A 19,506-nucleotide genomic window follows, 5' to 3' on the forward strand; every position below is an offset into this window, starting at 1 on the left:
GGCTTGGAGAAGTGAGGGGATTTTCTTCTGTAGCTCTTTATGGATAAAATTGGTACTAGAATCCTTGGTCTTTTAGCTCCTGATCTGATGTTTTTCCAGCCTTGTCACAGAGAGACCCCCAGCATGGAGAGGTGGCAACCAGAGGCGTTTGACCAGGTCAAAGAGGAGAGGTTAGACCAACGAGGAGAGGAGCCCGGGGCAGGGATGTGAACATGGCCTGAATCTCTTCCTATCACTACTGCCTGGAGAACCCCCTGCCCCAGTTCTTCCACCCAGGAGAAATGAGTACATTATGTCCACCAGGAGACAGGCACAAGAATGTTCATAGCAGCTTTATTCATGATCATCAAATCCCAGAACCAACTCGGATGTCTATCAACAGAAGAATGGGTACAAAAGTGTGGCACCCTGCTCCAATGGGTTACTACCCAGCAGCACAAAGCAGCAAACTATGGATACATGGCATGGATGGGCCACAGAGGCCTCAGGACACTCGGTGAGAGAAGCAGTCTCAAGAGAATACATTCAGGAGGATCAAAACTGGAGCCACAAATCACTTTGACAGTTGCTCTAAGGTATTGGGTGAGACCGGCTGGACAGCGGGATGAGGGGAGCTTCTGGGGTGATGGAGACATTGAAATGTTCTCTCTCTTGATCTGAGTTGTACATTTCCTGTATGCAAATTATATCTTAATTCAAAATAGTTCACAGCTCAGCTTTTTAGGACAGAGTTGGGTGAAGAAGGAAAAGGAAAGACCATGCACAGCCGAGTATGGTGGTGCCGTCCCAGGCTGGCTCCTGTGGAAGGTGACCAACTGCCCTGATCTGCCTGGGATGGAAGGGTTTGCTGGGACAAGAAACTTTCAGTGCTAAAACTGGGACAGTCCTGGGCAGACGGGGCAGCTGAACCCTTGACTCCTGGGGGTGGGTGGTGGCATTGAGAGGGTGTCTGGGATACCTGGTGGAGGCTGAACTTCCTCTGACCACAGCTCAGGGATGCTCCAGTGAGCTCAAAGAGGGGCCCGCCAGGGGTCAGGGCAGTGGGCATCCCTGGTTGACATTAGGAACCTCAGGCTGGGCTGGCATCTTTGCTCCCTGGCGCCCTCCTCAAGGCTCCTGACCCCCTGGGAGCAGGAAGGGGTAGGAGCGAGCCTGCCCCTGTGCAGTGGGAGGGAACAGACCCCAAGAGACTGAGTCGAGGCCACTGTGCTCTCCAGGCTCTGGGCATCACTCAGCGGTATCCCCGTCCTTCCTCCGGCAAATGCCTTGACCAAGAAAAAACCAACTCAACACAGCAATGCTGTGGAGGTCAAACAGACGTGGGGCCTGTTGGAGGCAAGCACAGCTCCACTGGGTCACAAGCAGAGACCGTCCCCTCTCTGCTCGGCTTGCCACAACCTGCTAGGGCTTGAGCTGGGGTTGGGCTGGTCTCCTCCACCTTCTCAGAGCATGGGACAGAGCAGGCCAGGAAGGAAGGGCATGAGGTGGCTTCTGACAGAAAGTGCAGGCAGGGCCAGAGAGAGGAGGGCAGGGGGCAGGCCTAGAAGTTCTCATAGTGGTGCATGAAGTGGGCTCGGTCTTGTCTGTTGACGAGCTGGCAGGCCTTCTCCACATTCTTGGTCATGCCGGGGGGGCCACAGCTGAACACCCCGATCTTGCGCACCTGTCAGGTGATTGGAGAGAGAAGGGGAGGGGAAGCTGCTCTCCAGCTGCCCAGAAGGTTCAGAGCTCCGACTCTGAGCCCTGAAGAAGAGACTGGAGCCGGGGGACGGTGGAGTCCTCCTCCAACACTGGACCCCATCCTGGGGCAGGGATGGTGCAGGGAATCTCTGCTCAGGATAGAGCTGCAGGGTGCTCGGCCGCTGAAGGCCAGAGTCCTGCGCTGGGAAGGGGTGCACTGACCTGGGGGTGGACCTCCTGCAGGGAGTTGAAGAAGAGCTCGAAGGGGGGGCGGCCGAAGTGGGTGACAGAGCGCAGGCCCGTGAACAGACTCCGGTTCAGCACCTTCTGGAAGTGCCGCTCGCAGATGTACTGGGGGTACGAGGACAGGCAGGGTCAGCGCCCAGCCCACACAACAGCCGGGAGATGGGACTGGAGGTTAAGGGGCCTGTGCCCCCTACCCGCCGAGCCTGGCTGCCCACCCTCCCATCCCGACCTACCAGCATGGTGGTCCTGAGGTCGAACTTCTCGGCCAGCTGGGTGATGTAGATGTGCACGGACACCAGGTCCTGGGGGTCGTTCTCCTCCACCTCCCGGATGATGTCAGCCAGCCACTCGAACTGCCGCTGGGTCCGTGTCACCCAGATGAAGTAGATCTGCAGACACAGCCAGAGCTCGGGACCCAGCAGCGCTGCCCCCTGTATCCCAGCTGCCTTCATTTGAGAGGCTTGGAAGCCCCAGCCCACCTATAGACAGTCAGACTCTATGCGCCGCCCGCCCCTACAGGCTGATCCCAGGCTCCCAGTGGACAGATCCTGGCAGGGATCATTCTGGCTGTGCCTCTTACTTGCTCTCCACGTTGGGCATGTGGACAGCTGGGAATGAGTGGCCCCTGTGAACCCAGTGCCTGGGAGCCAGCGGCTTGTTTGCCAGTGCCTCTGCTGTGATGCAGGGCCATGGTCAGGTGGCCTGGCCCCCACCTGGAGACTGGGGCAGAGATGCTCACCTTTTTACAGAGCATTTGGCTGCCCCAGGATGACTTGAAGACCAGGTCTTTGAGGATGGAGGCAAAGGGGGTGACCCCGATGCCCCCTCCCACCAGCACTGACACCTCAAACTGATGCCACTCCTGGTGGCCCTCTCCAAAGGGTCCATCGAGGTAGAGCTGCCGAGAGAAGGGAGAGATGAGGTCAGCCTGACCCTGCCCCAGCTCCAGGGCCGGAAATGAGACAGGCAGAAGGAAGGGATCAAGCTTCCTGAGTGTCCCTGGAGGCACCTCAGCCCTGTCCCGGCCTGGTCCTGGGATGGCTGGGGCTTCTAGTCTTAGGCAGAAGAACAGGGACCCTGCCCACGCCACAGGCTCAGAGGTGGGGTTCCCAGTGATGGGCACCTTCGGGTATCCGGCACAGTCCTTGTCCTTCGGGGTTGAGTAGATCTCCCTGAGGCGAGTGGTCCAGGGCCCCACCGCCCGGATGTGCAGGCTGAGCGTGTCCTCGTGGGGTGCAGAGGTCAGCGTGAAGGGGTGGTACTCATTGGTCCCCAGAGCCAGGCAGGCGATCCGCACCCACTGCCCTGACTTGTACTCGAAGGTCTGCGGCCGCTGGAACTGCAGGTGGGTCACTCCTGGGGGTCGTCGACAGGGAAGAGCTAGATGAGAAGGCTGCTCCTGGTGCCTGAGGCTTGGTAGGCACCAGTGCTCGCCACACACCCACGGCCCAGGCAGTGATCTGGGCCAGTGGGGATCTTAGGGCTCAGAACACGAGCGCCCCTTTTTCTGTGTCCTGGGTCGTTTGCTCCTGTTCCAGCCTCTCTCCTCCCTCTTCCCACACAGGGCCCCAGCCTCACACCCCTGCTCTGAATACCAGCCTGCTGGTGGGCAGGGGAGGTGAGACCTTAGGCTCCCCGGGGACCCTCTTGGTGTTTATCCAACTTCCCCTGTTTGCTGGTGACCTTTGTGGTGGGTCACATCTGCACACCTTCTATACTACTATCCATCTAATGTTCTTAAGTTGATTTAATTTTAAATGTTAGTTATTTATTTATATTTGAAAGGCAGGGAGATTGAGCTTCCATCCACTGGTTCACTTCTGAAATGCCCATAACAGCTGCAGCTGGGCCAGGCTGAAGCCAGGAGCCCAGAGCTCTATTTGAGTTTTTCCCACAGAGTGGCAAGGACTCAAGTACTTGAACCATCATCTGCTGCCTCCCAGGAGGTCCATCAGCTGGAAGCCAGATCAGAAGTAGGACTCAAACCAGCCACTCCAATAAGGCATGTGGACATTCTGAGAAGCAGCTTCACCTGTTATGCCACAACACCTGCCCCTAAGTTCAACTTATCTTGGCCGGAAATCTCATTTCTAAGGTACATGGAAAACCACTCCATGTGATCCAGATCTTAGCTGGATGCTGTTGCCTGACCACAGCTGAGCCACAGGCCTGCTGTCTCTTTGTTGAAAGAAGAGATTAACAAGTGTTAAGAGTAGGAGAGGCAAACAAACACGATCTGAGACATTCTCCTGAAGTGGTCTTGGTTGAAATAAAATGAATTGAGGTGAATTTTCCTGCAACATGACTCCTGAAGACTAGATGGCCCTATGACACCTAAAGTCATCTTCCAGCACCTTCTATTTAAAAAATAAATGTATATATTTAAAGATTTATTTATCTGGGGCTGGCACTGTGGCACAGTGGGTTAATGACCTGGCCTGAAGCTCCAGCATCCCATATGGGCGCTGGTTCAAGACCCGGCTGCTCCGCTTCCTGTCCAACTCTCTGCTATGGCCTGGGAAAGCAGTAGAAGATGGCCCAAGTCCTTGGGCCCCTGCACCCACGTGGGAGACCCGGAAGAAGTTCCTGGCTCCTGGCTTCAGATCGACAGAGCTCCGGCTGTTGCAGCCAATCTTTTAAAAAAAGATTTATTTATTTGAAAGGTACAGTTACAAAGAGAAAGAGTGAGTGAGAGAGCCAGAGAGAGAGAGCGAGAGAGAGAATGATTGGTTCACTCCCCAGAGAGCTGCAATGGCCAGGGCTATGCTGGGCCAGGCTGAGGCTAGGAGCTTCTTTCAGGTCTCCCACATGGATACAGGGGCCCAAGCACTCGGGCCATCCTCTGCTGCTTCCCCAGGCCATAGTAGAGAGCTGGGTCAGATGTGAAGCAGCCAGTATACAAACTAGCACCCACATGGGATGCTGGTGTCACAGGTGGCGGCTTAACCCCCTATGCCACAACACCAGCCCCATTTTCTAGCACCCTCTACAGTGATCTGAATCCCCACTCTGGCCAACACTGCCTGTCAGAACAGAGGGCACCCTGGGCTCTGTGCCTGTCCCTGAGAGACAAGGAATGGGAGGAGGGCATGTGACTTCCTGCCCTACACTCTGCACCCAGGCCACACAAGTAGGGGTCTTTCTCATCCTCAAACCCCACTGTGTGAACTTTGAGCCTTCTCTTCTCACAGTCCCTTGTCACTGCATATCTGCAAGGGCCCAGCACAGCCTGTCCTGGGTGTGTTTCCATCAGAAAAGCTCGCGGAGTCCCTGAGAGGGCATCAGAGGCAGTGAGGGCTCGGGATGCCTGCTGAGCTGTCTGCCCTCATCTGAGGGGCCGACTTCTGCTGCTTCCCACCTGGGTCGGGCTGGACGCGGTACCTGAGGGCAGCAGCTCTGCCTTCACCACGCCGATCTCCACCTTCTTCCGGCTCAGGCTCACCAGCTTGTCTGCCCCAAAGATAATCGCCGGGACCAGGAAGTAGATGTGGAAAGAGGGCAGCTGGATCAGAGCGTAGCTGCCGTGGATGATGAGCTGGGGACATGGCCAGTGAGTATAGCTGAGGCTCCACCAGGCCCCCACCCCACCCCACCCCACCGCCCCACCTTCACCCAGGCACTTCCTGCCCAGAACCAGGCCTGGGCTGGGGAGATGGGGCCAGCACCGGCTCCCACATCTGAAGTCTTAGATCCCAGTCTGAGGTCTCGGGTCTAACTCTGCGTGCTCCCTCCTCCACCCCCATCTCTCACGCTGAGCACCCTGCTCCATGGCCTGGTCCTGCCCAAAAAAGTCCCTCACCAGGGCGTAGAGCGCCACGTAGAGGTGGTGGGTCAGCCAGAAGCCCCGGAAGCTGTGGCGGCGGAAGTAGTGGGAGGCGAAGACGTACATGATGGCCAGGACCACGAGCAGCAGCACCCCCGACATACCTGGCGGCAGGAGGACAGGGTCAGCAAATACTCTCAGGACCTCGGCCTGGGCAGGGAGTGCAATGGAGCAGGCCCCCACCCTGCCCTCCTCCTGCTCTCAGCCTTCTAGGCCCCTCTTGCCAGGAGGCGCTGGAGCTGGTCTACAGGATAAAAAGGGGTCCCAGGGCCACTACAGACAAGTGTGTGTTCACTGCGAGCAGGAGATGAAGGTCCCCAGGCAGAAGCCCTGCTCCCTACCTGGGATCGTCTCAAAGAACCACCAGTAGAACTTTGGGATGATCTTTGACCTGTGGAATGAAGGCACACGGAGTCTCTGGCTGGGGGGCAGAAGGGCCCCACAGCGGTCGCTGCAGCCTGAGTCCCTTCCCTCTGGCCCTGATGGCTGAGGTTGCTGGACCTCCGCCCAGGTGGACAGGGATCCTTCCGAGAACCACAACCCGCAGCCTCCTCCCTCCCAGCGATGTCCACTCCTTGTTGTGCTGAGCTCCCTTACTGTGGCCGGCTTTGCTTACTTGAGTGCCTGGGCCATGATTTCACAAGTCCCCCAAGAACAGCGACTTGTGCTGTGGTCACTGCTCTATCTCTGGGCTTCCAAAGGCCAGGCACACAGCGAGTGTCCAGTAAGCATTTGTGGAATGACTGCCTGTTATCTGACATTGCTACTCTCTGGCTCCTGGATAGACACACAGGACATGCTTCATAGAGATCCCCCTGCTGAGTGGAAGGTGAGCTGTGATGGCAAGCTGTGTGTCAGGTGCATAAGGAGAGGGTCTCCACCTTCAGCTCCCAAACACCTGTCCCATCCAGGTAGCCTCCTGAGGGCAAGGAGGCCACTCTTCAGCTCCCTCACGGTGCCAGCTGTGCATCATTTTCACTCACGAGAGGCTGAGGACCTGTGGCCAGCTACTTACTTTCCATTACTCCCCCTGGGCCCGCCCCAGCAAGGTCCCCAGAACTGACCCATCATTCACAAAGACGTTGGGGAACACGCAGGTCAGCAGGCTGAGTGGGCTGACTGAGAAGATGTAGAAGTTGACCACGTGGCCAGCACTGTGCAAAACTGAAAGAGCCAGGCCCCGTTAGAGATGCCACCAGGGCAGCCTCTACCTCTGTGCTACCCAACCCTCTTCCCCCTCCCCCCAGGCTGCAGGCAGAGGGAAGCCGCTGGGAGCCCGTACTGGCCAGAACAACAGCCCCCATGGCGATCCAGCGATGGAAGTCCACGGCCGCGTCGAAGGGCACGTAGCGGTTGAGGAAGGTCTCCCGCAGGAAGGTGATGAGGTTGCGGCACATGGTGAGCAGGATGTAGGAGAACATGAAGGAGATGCTGGCCGCCGTGCCCCGCGACAGGATGATGCCCACGTACGTGGTCTCCTCAATGTCCGTGGGTGGGGAGGCAAAGGCGTAGTCTAGGGTGGGAGCGGGCGGGGGTCAGCGGGCACGAGAGGCGGCGCCCCGAGCCCTCACCCACCGCCTGGGCTCTCCCGTGCCGCCCTGAGGATGGGGAAGAGCAGCCGGAGAGCGCCGCCCTCGCCCAGGGCTGGGCCTGCCCGACACCCCCCGCCTCAGCCTTACAGTAAGCGCGCTCTGCGAACAGGCCCACACAGAGCGCCGAGAAGAGCGTGGCGCACACGATGTGGCGCCGGTAGTTCTCCACGAAGCGCTTGAACTGCCGCACCTTCTGCGCCACGAAACCTCGCTGCATCTTCTCCTGCAGCGCCTCGGTGTAGGGCCGCGCGGTGGGCACCGCCACCCTGTGGGAACGGGACGCAGCACGGCCGTGGTGGTGGAGGGGAGAGGATGATGAGAAGCCCTCCAACACTACAGCCTTCTCCCCACCCCCGCAATGGGTCAGGGACAAACAGGATGACACTCAGGGTGCTCCTTTACTTGTCAAGTTGGTGCGGGCAAGGCCCAAAGACCCTGAAACTTCTCTCCCTGTGTCCTTGGGCCCAGGCGTCTGGGATACACTCACTTTTTGCCAAACCTTTTTTTCAGCCCAGGACCTCCGGGCTCTGAGACTTCTGAGTCAGGGAGCCCCACTCCCTGGGGGCAGGAGCTGAGAAAAAGAGAACGGGGCTGTTGTCCCCCTGTCTTTGCAGCCAGGAGAAGAAGTGCCACTCGGACTTGAGCTGGATCACACCACAGGGGCAAGGCAGGCGGGGGCAAGGTGCCGAGCAGGAGGTCTGTTCTGCACAAGGATTCTGGTCTGAAGCGGCAGGGAGCGGCGTGTGGGAGGGGGCAGCTGGAATCTGGGCTAGTGCCCACCACGTGCTGAGAGCTATTATCAGAGGGCAAATGCCTGACCCTGGAGGCTGGACAGCGATCCTTAGTTCCTCTGTTTTCCCTGTAAGGCACTAGCCGGGAGACCTCCCAGCTGCCTCACTGCTGCTCACCGTTCCGCAGGAGTCCGAGTGATGAACGACACTCGGCAGTTGGCATTTTTCTTAAAGTCATCTCCAACACCTGGAGAGGAGAACAAGAGGCTGGTCTGGCTTCCCCACAGGGGCAGGAAGTGGGGCGTGGGAACCTGCCACAACCCCCCTTCCCCGTGCCAGTGTCTGGGTTGTGTCTAGATCTCTGGCTCAAGCCCCATTCCTCTCCCTCCCCTTACTGAACCCCCAGTAGACACGGGCCAGACATTGTGTTGACCCTGTGTGAGTAGAATAAGGGACGCCCTCTGAGCAGACGCAACCCTACACAAACTTTGGGTAAAGAAAATGGTGCTTGTTCTTCTGGCCAGTGCCCATGGCTTTGAGCAGGGTGTTGGCTGAACTTCAGCCTGCCCCATGACCTCAGCGGGTCATGGCATCTGTGCAGTGCACAACTTGTACATCTGTATATGATGCCCCTGGCTGCCTTGTCTGGCTCTGTATTAGGTGCCAACAACTCAGAGAGGAACACAACCTGGGTCCTGTCCACCAGGGACTCTCACTGTGAATACACGCCGCCTCCCTGCCGCAGCCACTCTCTTGAGCACTCACGTACCTCCACCTCCACCTTTGACACAGAGCTGCGTGAAGCGGAGCTCGCTGTCATGGTCCCGAAGCATGAAGTGGAAGTCCTCCCACGTCAGCTCCTCCTTGTCCTGGAAGCCTGACTCCCGGAACATGGACTCCACAACCTCAGCCAGCTGTGCCTTGGACAGGCTGTTGTTGGAGATCTCGAGGAAGGACCTGGGGGAGGGGCAGCAACAGAGCAGCCTGTCACCCATCGAGGTCAGGCTCTGGCCGGTACAGGGTGGGGCAGGGCCTGGATTGTCCAATGTGGTTACCAGTGACCCAAGAAATGGCACTGAAAAGGTGTTCATCCAGCCTGTAGCTGACACTAAGCTGGGTGTGGTAGCCGCAGGCTTGAAAGAACAGAATTTCAAATCACCTTGAACATTTAAGACAAAGTCAAATGGGGCAGGGGAAGGGGGAAGGTGCAGCTATGGGTAGGACAAACGTCCACTCGGTGCAGGGATGTGTCCAGGGTGTGCCACAGCCGCTTGGCCCACTCGTGTGCTGATGCCTGCCACACCACCCGGCGGCTCCCACTTCCACAGGCCAGCAGGGCACCAGGCAGCAGGGAGAGGAACAGGGCTGTGGCTGCAGCACTGGCCGCATCCTCATGCCAACACTCCAGGGCCCAGGCTGGAGAGTCTCCACACCCACTCTGACAGCACACACTGTGGCATGTATAGTGACCAAACACTTTCTCAGGCTGTGCTTAGGGACAAAACCAAGCAGACCATGCCAGTTTTTACTGGTCCAGCAGAAAAGCCCTGGGCCTCTGTGACACAGCAGGTGTTGCCATCACTGTACAAAAACAAACAAAAAACCATCCCTTGAGACCAAGCAAGATCCACACTGAGTTACAGGATGAGAAGGTGGGCGCTCAGCCCCTGGTGGCAGGGGCCTTCTCCTAGAGCCCCCAGACCCCAGCCAGGACCAGGCCTGCAGTGAGACACCGGGCAGGTGCGGGATGCAATCAGTTGACCCTGGCAGGGGTACCTGGACTGTAAGAGAAGCGACAGTCAAGAGAAGTGCTGAGAGCAATGGAGAGGCCCACAGCGATAGGCAAGTTAGAAGAATCTTCCTCAGTCAACTACGTGTCGAATGCCTACTCTGTGCCAATCACAACGGGGAGGAAGCGGATACAACCAAGAGATGGGGGAGCCCTGCCCTGAGGCCCCGAAAAAGGCGGCCTTGCTGAGGCCTTGTCTTCAGCAGGGAGGAAGCGGTGGTGCTCAGAACTGGCGTTCTCGGCGCGCCAGCGCCAGCAACGCTTGAGAAACAAGAGAGGAACCGTGGTGTAGAGCAACTCCCCGTGTTTCTCCTCCCGAGCCTGCAGGTGATTGGCAATGGAAGAGTAACCGAGGTCACCTGTCCCATTGGGAGTTCCTAAAGATCCAAAGGCAGCCAAAAAAAAGGCCTCCTTGCCTGCCTTCCTCTGACCTCTGACCTCTGACCTCCTCTGTGGTCCCATTTAAAACATCAGGAGGTCTCAGGACTGGAAGGCCCACCACCCATACCGAATCATGGTGAAGAATTCGTCCTTGGAGAGGAAGCCGTTCTCATCCAGGTCGTACATGGTGAACATGAGGCGGGACTTATCCTCTGGGGTGCCTGGGAGAGAAAGGGGGGTGGAGGCCACCTCTCTGCTGCGAGCCCCTTGGGCCTTGGAGGGTGCACCATCCCTCAGCCCCCTCACCTTTCATGAAGACCACCAGAATGTCCAGGAACTCCCGGAAGGACAGGTAGCCATTGCCGTCCTTGTCGGCCAGAGAGAACATGGACTCCACAAACATGTCCTGGGGCTTGAGGCCCAGAGATTCGGCAAACTCAGCCCTGCTCAGCTCGCACGTCAGGGCCTCCCGCACCTTCTGGGATGCGTCCAGGGGCAGGGTCCCCGCGTCCGCCTGGTTGATGTCCAGCACCTGCACGCGGACGGCACAGAGGGTGGGAGGGAAAGCAGTGAGGCCCAGGTGGAGGCAGCTCAGTGACCCCTCACATCTCCCCAAAGTCCACATCAGAGGGGGCAACCCTGATGGCTGCTCCTGCTCCTTATACCACCGACTTGGGCCTCCCTCTGCTCTCCTGAAGAGAGGGAATCAAGTCTCTAGCAGCCAGCACCCTTCCTCCCTGAACCCCAGAATCACAGTGCTGGTGCTGGGGAGGGGAATGGAAGGGGAAGGGCAAACTCAGGGAATGCAGAGTGAGAAAGCCTGCACCGGGACAGAAGGAGTAGACATGGCGGACAGGCGGGAAGAGGCTGGGGCCAAGCTCTAGTGCCAATTCAGATAGGGCTGCTCTGTGCCTATGCTTCAGTCTCTGCCTATTGTGCCAAGACTCGAAAAGTCACCTGTAGCTACCAAAGTCCCCTGAAGCACTTGGGCCACACCTGGACAGGTGTTTATCAAATCACCTGGAGGGCTCACCCCAGAGTTCCTGATTCAGTCTGTCTGGGGAGGGGCCTGAGAATTCTCACTTCCAACAAGTTCCCAAGGAAGGCTGATGCCCCCCAGGGCCAACCTCTCAGAAGCACTCACTGAGATTTTCTAGCCGAGGGATGGATACTGATGGAACCACTGATTGAATCAGTGGTTCACTGGTAAGGACATGGACGTATAGAGATAATGGCCACACAAGCAGACACAAGTGACAGAGCCAGGGTTGAACCAGGGCTATTTGACTCCAGCCCCTAGAGTGGAGTCACACAGGGTCTGATCCAGCCCATGCTCCCTCTCCCTCCATTCCCTGTGCTGGGCTTGTCCCCAGAAGGCATAGGCGAGGCTGGCATTGTAGCATCGCTGCCACCTGCAACTCCAGCATCCCATGTTAGAGCACTGATTGGGTTCTGGCTGCTCCACTTCCTATCCAACGCCCTGCTAATGCACCTAGGAAGGCAGTGGAAGATGGCCCAAGTGCTTGAGCCCCTGTACCATGGGGGAGACCTAGATGGAGTTCTAGGCTCCTGGCTTCAGCCTGGACCAGCCCTGGCGATTGAGGCCTTTAGGGAGTCTCTGTATGTCTCTCTTCCTCTCTCTCTCTCTGTCACTCAGATTTTCAAATAAATATCTTAAAAACAAAACAACAACAGTAACAAAAGGCCCAGGCTGCGGCACCTGAGCAAAAAGGTGTCTGAAGAAGATCTCGAGGATGCGCGCCCGCTGCTGCTTGGTCGCCGCCTTCCTGAACAGCTCCTTCTCGCCCATCTCCGCCACGTGCAGGCCCAGCCCCCAGTACTTGCAGAACTCCCGCAGCTGCTGCACGAAGCTGCCCCGCTCCTCCTCGAAGTTAAACAGCAGCACCTGGGCAGGAGGAAGGCCCCACGGTGCTCAGAGCTCCAGCTTAGGGTTCAGGCTCCCCGCAAAGGACCCTGGGTTGAGGGAAGGTGAGCAAAGCCCCTCTCCACCAATCCAGACTGGGGCCAGGTGAATGGTTTAAGGTTGAGACCTTCCCCCCTACCCCCCCCCCCGCATCAGTCTTCACAGGTGCGCCCCCCCCCCCATAGCTGAGGACAGGGTGGCTTGTGAGCAGAGCCGCGTGTGAGTGGCCCAGGCAGGGGAGGCTGTACCAGGTCGTACTCCTTGGGGATCTTGAGCAACAGCGTGCGGCAGCCTCGGTCATTGGACAGGATGAGGCTGGCCTGCTGCGGGGGCTGCAGCTGGATGGTGCGGAGTGGGGTGAGCCGCCTGTCCAGGACCTGCAGCTGCCCACCCGGGAGCAGCTGGATGGTGACAGGATAGCTCCTCTCACAGGGGCCGGGCCACTCCATCGCTGAGAAAGGGATGATTGGACAGAGAGGCTCAGCAGAGGGCCCCAGACCCTTGCCCACAGGCTTCCTCGGCCAGAGCCTGCCCCTCCCTCCCGCAACCCAGCTCACCTGGCACCCCCTCTTTGATTGATTCCTTCTCCGTACTCCCCTTGCCTTTCCTTTGCAGCCTCTTGCGCTCCCGGTTCCGGAAATGGGCCACAATCGCCGCGATAACCAGGCTCACTGAAGGGGATCAGAATGGGCCAGTCAGGGGGTGGGGAGAGCCCCTTGCTGGCCGCTTCCTGGAGGCTTCCCTTCCCACTGCCCCCTGAACCTGGCCTCAAGCCTTAGTATAAGGAGCTTGTCCCAAAGCCCAGCAGGAAATGAGGGGCAGATGAGAGGGGGTGAGGCGCTCACCTAATGGAAGTAAGCAGAGAGCCACGATGATGAGGCCATAACCAGCTCCACTGCCCTCGAAGTAGTCAGTCACCATCAGGGGCACGCAGGAGGGCAAGCCTGCCGTTGTGAGCTGCCGGGGCTGGGGGCACGGTGCGCCTGTGGGAGAGGGCACAGGAGACCTCCAAGTCCGAGGAGCCTGCTCGGAGTGTGTACACGCCTCCTTCCCAACTCTGCCCTGCAAGGCACTGGGGTGTCCTCTGCCTTCCTGGGCCCACCTCCTGCAACCTGTGCCCCTCAAAAAAGTCCATTTTCATACATCAGCTCTCAGCAGCCACCCCAGTTTGGCCACAGGGTGCAGCCTGCATGTTGGCCCAGTCCATGTGAGAGCTGATGCTGGCCTCAGGAGGCTGAGGCCCAGCTCCCTGGATGTCCCCAACCTTGGCCCTTCACTGGCCACTGTCACCTGTGCTCCTCCAGGCCACTCACCTTCATGCCAGAAAAAGACATTGGGCTGCAGGGCACTGGGGTCCACGTTGGTGACAGCGACCAGCACGTCCCGCAGGCTGGTGTTTCTGATTTCCGCAATCTCCTCCCTGGAGAACAGCCTAGGTCCGGGAAAGGCAGGAGTGGTTGGGTTGAGAAAGGGCAGGCAGGCGGTTCTCCAGCAACCCCAGGCCCAAGGACTTGAGTGAGAAAAGAGACTCTGAGGTCCATTTGGGAGTCAGGGGCCTAATGGGGCTGCGTGAAGCCAGGCTGGGGCCCTGGGAGCCCAGATCAGGTGGAATTGGAGGTGGGGCCCAGCAGTCCTTACCCATTCCTGGTGTTCTCAAACCAGTAGCGGTCACCATCGCGCAGCCGCACAAACTGGCTAAGAACAATGGCACTGAACAGGGGCCCAGGGTCGCCATAGCTCTCCAGGAGCCCCCCTGGGAGCAGCTCCAGCCGGGACAGGTCCTGGTGGTATAGGGCAGCTGTGGCCTCCAGCACCTGGGGGCATCACAGGAGGTAGGGAGTGCACGTGAGTCGGTGAGGGCAGCCACCAGTGTCCCAGCTCTCAGACACGTGGCCTCAGCAGCTGCCTGGCTTACTGCTCAGTCCTGGGGAGTCTCCTCTTCCTAGAGGTGTGTCCTTCCCCAAGGCGAGACCGCTGCCAGGTGTCTGAAGGCCACATCCTATGGCCATTGCTTTCCAGACTACCTGGCCTGAATGATTAGCAGCTTCTGGGGCATCCAACCCATGGGGTACACGGACAGGATAACGACACCCAAGCCAGATAGGGAACAACATGGTAGCTGTTAGCATACTCTGAGTCATGGATGGATTTAAATCATGTCTCTACAACTCATCAACAAGGTCACCAACAAAATGGAAGCTATGATAGCTTATAATATTCTTATATAGAGGACTTGGAATGATATGGCCATAGGAAAGCTTTAGCTGCTATTATTATCATTGTCACTCCTGACCTTGGGGTCCACATGTGGGTTGAGGTCACTCCAGTTCTTTGGGGGCTCCAGCCCTAAGGCCAGCAGGGCCTGGGTATAGCTGGGCAGCCCCATGTCTCGGCCACGCTGGATGCTGTTGGCCACATAGTCCGAGCGGGAGAACTTGTCAGGGCCAGGCCAGTAATCTGGGGGAGGAGAGAAGGCCAGACAGTGGGCTCAGTCCTCCCAGCTCTTCTTGGGTCTGCAACTTTGCATCTGGCTGGCCGCAGCACCCTCCCTCCTCCTGCCCCCAGCACCCCTCTACACGAGACCTGAATCCACACTAGCCTTGTCTCGGTGTGTGACCAGTGTCACGTGTGAGACCTAACTAAGCACAAAGGTCCCCCCAGCCCTGCCCCAACACTCACAATTAACTTAAAAGCAACACAAAAATGTAAATTAAGCATAAAAACTGCTCAACGTTCATTGTCTTTTAATGAATGTTTGAAGGCTAACGCATGTTTCTGCATCTCAGGTACCCTCGGTCTGCCTGCTGATGAACCCGGCCGGGTCCCCAGGATTCCCTGGCCCTGGACGCCCATCCCTCCTAGCTCTGAGCTCACCCCGCAGATCCTCCACCACTATCCTGTCCTCCAGTTCGGAAATCTGGGAGGCCATCCCCAGCAGCAGCTGATTCACCTCCTGGGCACTGTTCAGGTGGGGGTTCTGGAAGCAAAAAATACCATAGGCTCAAGACAGGCTTGAGGGGCCCTCCCCAAAGTTCCATCCCTCTCACCCTGGACCACTGCCACATCTAAGGACAAAGGACCCCTGGCCAGCCCAGAATCTCAGGAGCAACACCCAAGAACTGAAATGGTTGCTTTACCCAGACTGCGTAAAGACACTGACCTTGACCCACCTCCCCTCGACCCTGCCCCCAGGCTGACCTCCCGAATCCAGTAGCTGTTGCAGACCCTCAGAGCTGGGGAGCTGCCAAAACCCTTGTTGAGGACCTCCTGGAAATGACAGCTGGCATTTCTGAAATAGAGAATCGCAGATGCGGTGAGGACAATCAAGGCAGAAGCTAAGATGGGGTTCAGTGGGGTGAGGGGTTCGTCCAGGGGTTAGCCAGAATCACCAGGTGGCCCTAGAGCTTCCTTGAACACAGCGTGAAAACAGAGTGAGCTCCTTGCAGGTGGAGGGAGAAGGGTGACCCAGATGCTATTCAAAGCCTACACTCATCGATCAGAGTTCTGCCAAGAGGAAGTTTAGGGATTTCCCTACAAAACCCAGCCTTCTCCCCAGGCTCCTGTTTCAGGGCCATCTCCATTGAAACCCTGTGTGAAAGGCCCCAGGCCCCAGGCGGGAGCTCCTTCTGCACCTGTACCACAGAGCTGTGCCCTCCCACTGCCTGCTCTCTCTCACCTCATGTAGACGCCAGGGGGCACCATGGTGGAGAAGAACTGTTGAGAGGCCACCACGAACTCCGGGGAGACGCTGGGGTCCAGGAAAGGGCGGTACCCTGCAGGAGAGGAGCAGGAAAGGAGCTAGGCTCCCCAGTCCTATGGCTTCGGATCGCAGGCACCCGCCCGTCTTCTTGCCCCCTTGGATACTCAGTCCAGGTGTTCCCCCAACTCCCTCACCCGCATACTCCGGGGGCGTTTGCTGCAGGAAGCTGGGCAGCCACTCGTACAGGGCGATGTTCTGTGGGGCAGAGAGAGGGGAGGCACCGGTGCGTTGGACCGGCCGGGGCCGGGAGGGATCTGGGCCCGACGAAGGCAGAGGGGCGCGGGCGCGGGCGCGGGCGCGGGTCAGGTGGGGGCTGTCTTGCGAGCGGCGACGCTAACAGGAGCCGTGGGAGGCCTGACCCCACAAGGAACTGCGGCTGGGGGTAACTTGCGAGTAGGAGGAGGGCCGGGGCCACGCGGACGCAGAAGCTCAGTAAGCACCACGAGCAGAACCTCTCGGACAAACGGCACTTTCCCTCCCGCTCCCTTCCAGGGGCTTTGCCCAGACGCCAGCCCTCCACCCACCCCTACCCCCGGGACCGCGCGTCCTCCAGGATAGGGGCGTTTCCGGGCGGGGGCTGTGTGGCGGAGCGCGGTCTCCCCCGACGCGCGCGCGGTAGCGGGCGAGGCCGGGCGCCCACCTGGTAGGTGGCGATGACCCTCTTGCGCGCGTGCTGGAACAGCTCCTCGTCGCTCCAGCGCGGGTGCTCGCGCGCCAGCCTCTGTGCCCACAGGTTGTGGTAGCGGAACCAGAGCAGGCCCAGCGCCTGCAGGAAGGGCTCCTGGTTCCCTCGCTCGGCCCCGAAGGCTGCGGCGGACGCGGGAGGCGGGCACGAGAGTAGTGGCGGCGTGAGTCGGCGGCGCCCGAACGCGCCCACCCCAGCCCGCGCCCGCGCCCGCGCCCGCGCCCGCGGCCTCACCGAACAGCCCCTGGGCCCCGCGCTGGCCGGTGGCGGGGTCGGGCGGCGTCCACATGAGCAGGGGGTCCTGCGCGCCCCGGGGGAAGGCGGGGTCGGGCCCAGACGCCAGCTGTCCCCCGGAGAAGCTCCGCAGCGCGTCGCTCCACGAGTGCGAGGAGCCGTAGATGGCGCTGCCGTCCAGCCAGCCGGTCACCCCATTGGTCTGTGGGGACATCGGGCGGCTAAGCCTTGAGTCGGGTTAGCGGAGGCGGGGCAGGGTTGGGCCGGGGCCGGGCGCGCGGGCGTCCGCGGGTGGCGAGTGGGAGCGGGCGAGAGCCGAGAGCCCCACGGACCCCGGTCCGGGCTCCGCCCGCCATCCGCCCGGCCTCACCAGGTCTCGCGGGTTGCTGGGACTCCGTCCTGTCTCGGGGTCCCAGCGGCTCCTCTGGTAGGGCAGCACCACGTCTCCCCGCCCGTCGGGGTCGAACACGGGGTCGCCAGGCGGGATGTAGATGTTGAGGAACTCGGCGGGGCAGCCAGGGGTCTCCACGCTCACCACGTCGGAGAGCACGTGGTAGCCTGCGGGATTGGGGAGCAAACTGGTGAGCAAACCGCCCGCATCACTCTTGCCACCGGTTCCCCAGAACCCGACCGCAGGGGTTAGCCTCGGAGCTCCGCTGCCAGCTCTGTGGCTAAGCCCCAAGAGAGCCCCAGGTTCCTAATATGCAAAGCAAGAATGTTGGGTTCTGGCCAGTCACCGCCTAAGGTTGCTGCAACCCTACACGTTCAATGGAGGGTTTTCCCCCACGCCAGTCCTCTCTCTCTGCAGGACAGGAAGACGGTGGTGTGGACTCCATTCTGCTAGCTAGGATGGAGACCCAGTGGCATTCTTGGGGAAGAGAAAGATGAGAGGAGTTTATATTCCTGCACCGATCCCGAACAGCTTCTCTGAGATGATGGCAGCCTTGCCGCGCTGTTTGGAGGGGCAGAAGCGGTTGGGAAACTCGGCTTGGTCTCCTGCGGACTGGCAGCGGAGCCTCTGGGTCCCTCTCCTCCAGCGCTGAGCGCCAAGCCCCGACTCAAAACCCCAGTGGTTTCCCCTTTGGCTCTCACCAAAGAAGACCCCCAGCACGGTGCGGTTGCGGATCGATGCCAGGCCGGCTTTGCCCCGCGTGGCTGCGTCGCTGAGCAGGCGCGGGTTAGGCATCAGCGGCTCCTCCAGGACTTGATACACGCCATCCGCGTAATTGGCTGGCACTAGGCGCTGCAGCCGCGAGCCTGAGGGAGGCAGGGGGCCGGGTTCGCGAGGAGCAGCCATCCCCAAGGAGCACCCGAACCTCAACCACCGGCTTTCGGGGACTGGATCCCTTGGCCTCGGGAGTGCGTGAAAGGGCGCTGCGCGTCCCCAGCTTCCCGGCTTAGGGTCTCCGCGGCCACCACCCGCCGGGGACCCGGGACGCACCAGCAGCTCCACGCTCGTGGTGTCTCAGATTGTTGAACCAGCCATCGTAGCGCTGCACTTCCCAGGGCAGTGGGGGTGCGTCCTGGCCTCCTGTGGGCACAGATAGCAGCACCCTCAGCGCTAGCCTTCCAGCGACTAACCCAGCACCCGACGGCCAGTTCTGCCCTCTCCCAGCTCAGCGAGCGCCTCCGACGGGACCCACGTGGCTATACTTGGCTCAGTGTCCAGGCCGCGCTGCGGTTTCCCGTCCCTCTGAACCATGGAGACCTCTTCCTGACCCTGCCACCTCAGGGAGCCGCTTACCTGCCCCTCTCCAGTTCCCCACCACCACCCCCAGGGGATACTGGGTGACACTTCCTAGCCTCAGGTGCCTGACACTTACTTGCTGGATCCAGAGGTCCAGTGAGCAGAGCTCCCAGGAGCACCAGGGCCTCTAGTCTTGCGTGCTGCATACTGATCCTGCAGGCTGGGGGTGAGTGGGGTGTGTGAGCCACGAACACCGGCTACCACTCCACGCACTCTCTGACGGGTCATGCCGCCAGAGAAGGCGTGCCAGCTGTGGCCAGTTCTGGAGCCAAACTGTTGGGAGCATCCCTGAGCACCTGCATTTGCATGCCAGTCTGTCCAAGACCACTGGCAGCTCTGGAGGTGTTGGCGCTGCTCGCCACCTTTCACCCTGTTCTGCAGCTAACTTCGGACACAAGGGCACGAGTCCTCTGGGGCTTGTGAGTCCCCAGAAGGACTGGTCAGCGTTCCAGGGCCCTGGCCCAACGCCTGCAAACCGCCCTCAGCCTCTTAAGTACCACTTCTTCCAGAGGTGGTAGGGAAGAGCAAGACTAATGAGCCGGGACCCCAGGACCCAAAGCCCACCCAGCCTCCCGCAAACAAGCGCCTGAGCGTGATGGGCCAGAGGTTGGGGAAGCCAGGCTCCCAACTCTTGGTGCAGCCTCCGGGGTAAGGCTCCCGTGGGCTTCAGGCGTCGTCTCCGCTCTTGCAGTCTTTGCCTCTCTGCTCTGCTGCCGGCTTCCACTCCCCAAGCCCCGCGGATCCTCAGCCTTCCCAGCTGCACTCTCACCCTGTGCTCCGAGTCCTCAGTCTCGCCGCTGCACAGGTGTCAACTCAGGCCAGACCTGGCGTCAGGTGTGAATATCTGGACCCAGGGCTCGCCCATCTGCTGTGAAGGCGGGGCTCCTCTCATTTGCATAACGCCCTCCGCCCCT

The 19,506-nt window shown here is 59.6% G+C and overlaps 1 protein-coding gene across 1 annotated transcript; it reads right to left on the reverse strand.

The window, feature by feature from the left end:
* Nucleotides 1-317: 317 nt before the first annotated feature.
* On the reverse strand, nucleotides 318-19,487 carry DUOX2 (dual oxidase 2). Its single transcript, XM_008269073.4, has 34 exons — nucleotides 19,362-19,487; nucleotides 18,669-18,752; nucleotides 18,287-18,376; nucleotides 17,938-18,102; nucleotides 17,216-17,403; nucleotides 16,846-17,047; nucleotides 16,567-16,733; nucleotides 16,061-16,121; nucleotides 15,843-15,939; nucleotides 15,365-15,455; nucleotides 15,041-15,143; nucleotides 14,460-14,623; nucleotides 13,805-13,980; nucleotides 13,480-13,598; nucleotides 13,012-13,149; nucleotides 12,724-12,837; nucleotides 12,415-12,617; nucleotides 11,963-12,148; nucleotides 10,549-10,774; nucleotides 10,370-10,463; nucleotides 8,842-9,029; nucleotides 8,250-8,319; nucleotides 7,829-7,912; nucleotides 7,429-7,607; nucleotides 7,032-7,262; nucleotides 6,814-6,913; nucleotides 6,091-6,140; nucleotides 5,726-5,853; nucleotides 5,308-5,461; nucleotides 3,050-3,282; nucleotides 2,666-2,824; nucleotides 2,160-2,315; nucleotides 1,903-2,031; nucleotides 318-1,663 (listed from the first exon to the last, which is right to left on the reverse strand). Exons 2-34 carry the CDS (start codon nucleotides 18,736-18,738, stop codon nucleotides 1,541-1,543), a joined length of 4,638 nt encoding a protein of 1,545 aa, XP_008267295.3. The 5' UTR covers nucleotides 18,739-18,752; nucleotides 19,362-19,487; the 3' UTR covers nucleotides 318-1,540.
* Between the last annotated feature and the right edge of the window lie 19 nt (nucleotides 19,488-19,506).

The sequence above is a fragment of the Oryctolagus cuniculus genome, chromosome 12 (genome assembly GCF_964237555.1).
Source record: "Oryctolagus cuniculus chromosome 12, mOryCun1.1, whole genome shotgun sequence".
NCBI lineage: Eukaryota > Metazoa > Chordata > Mammalia > Lagomorpha > Leporidae > Oryctolagus > Oryctolagus cuniculus.

Coding starts and splice junctions, on each gene's coding strand:
- DUOX2 (XM_008269073.4), bottom strand. CDS start 18,738: ATGCAGCACGCAAGACTAGAGGCCCTGGTGCTCCTGGGAGCTCTGCTC. Junction 18,377..18,668: donor TGGACCTCTGGATCCAGCAA/GTAAGTGTCAGG, acceptor CTGTGCCCACAG/GAGGCCAGGACGCACCCCCA. Junction 7,913..8,249: donor ACTCGGACTCCTGCGGAACG/GTGAGCAGCAGT, acceptor TCTTTTTCTCAG/CTCCTGCCCCCAGGGAGTGG.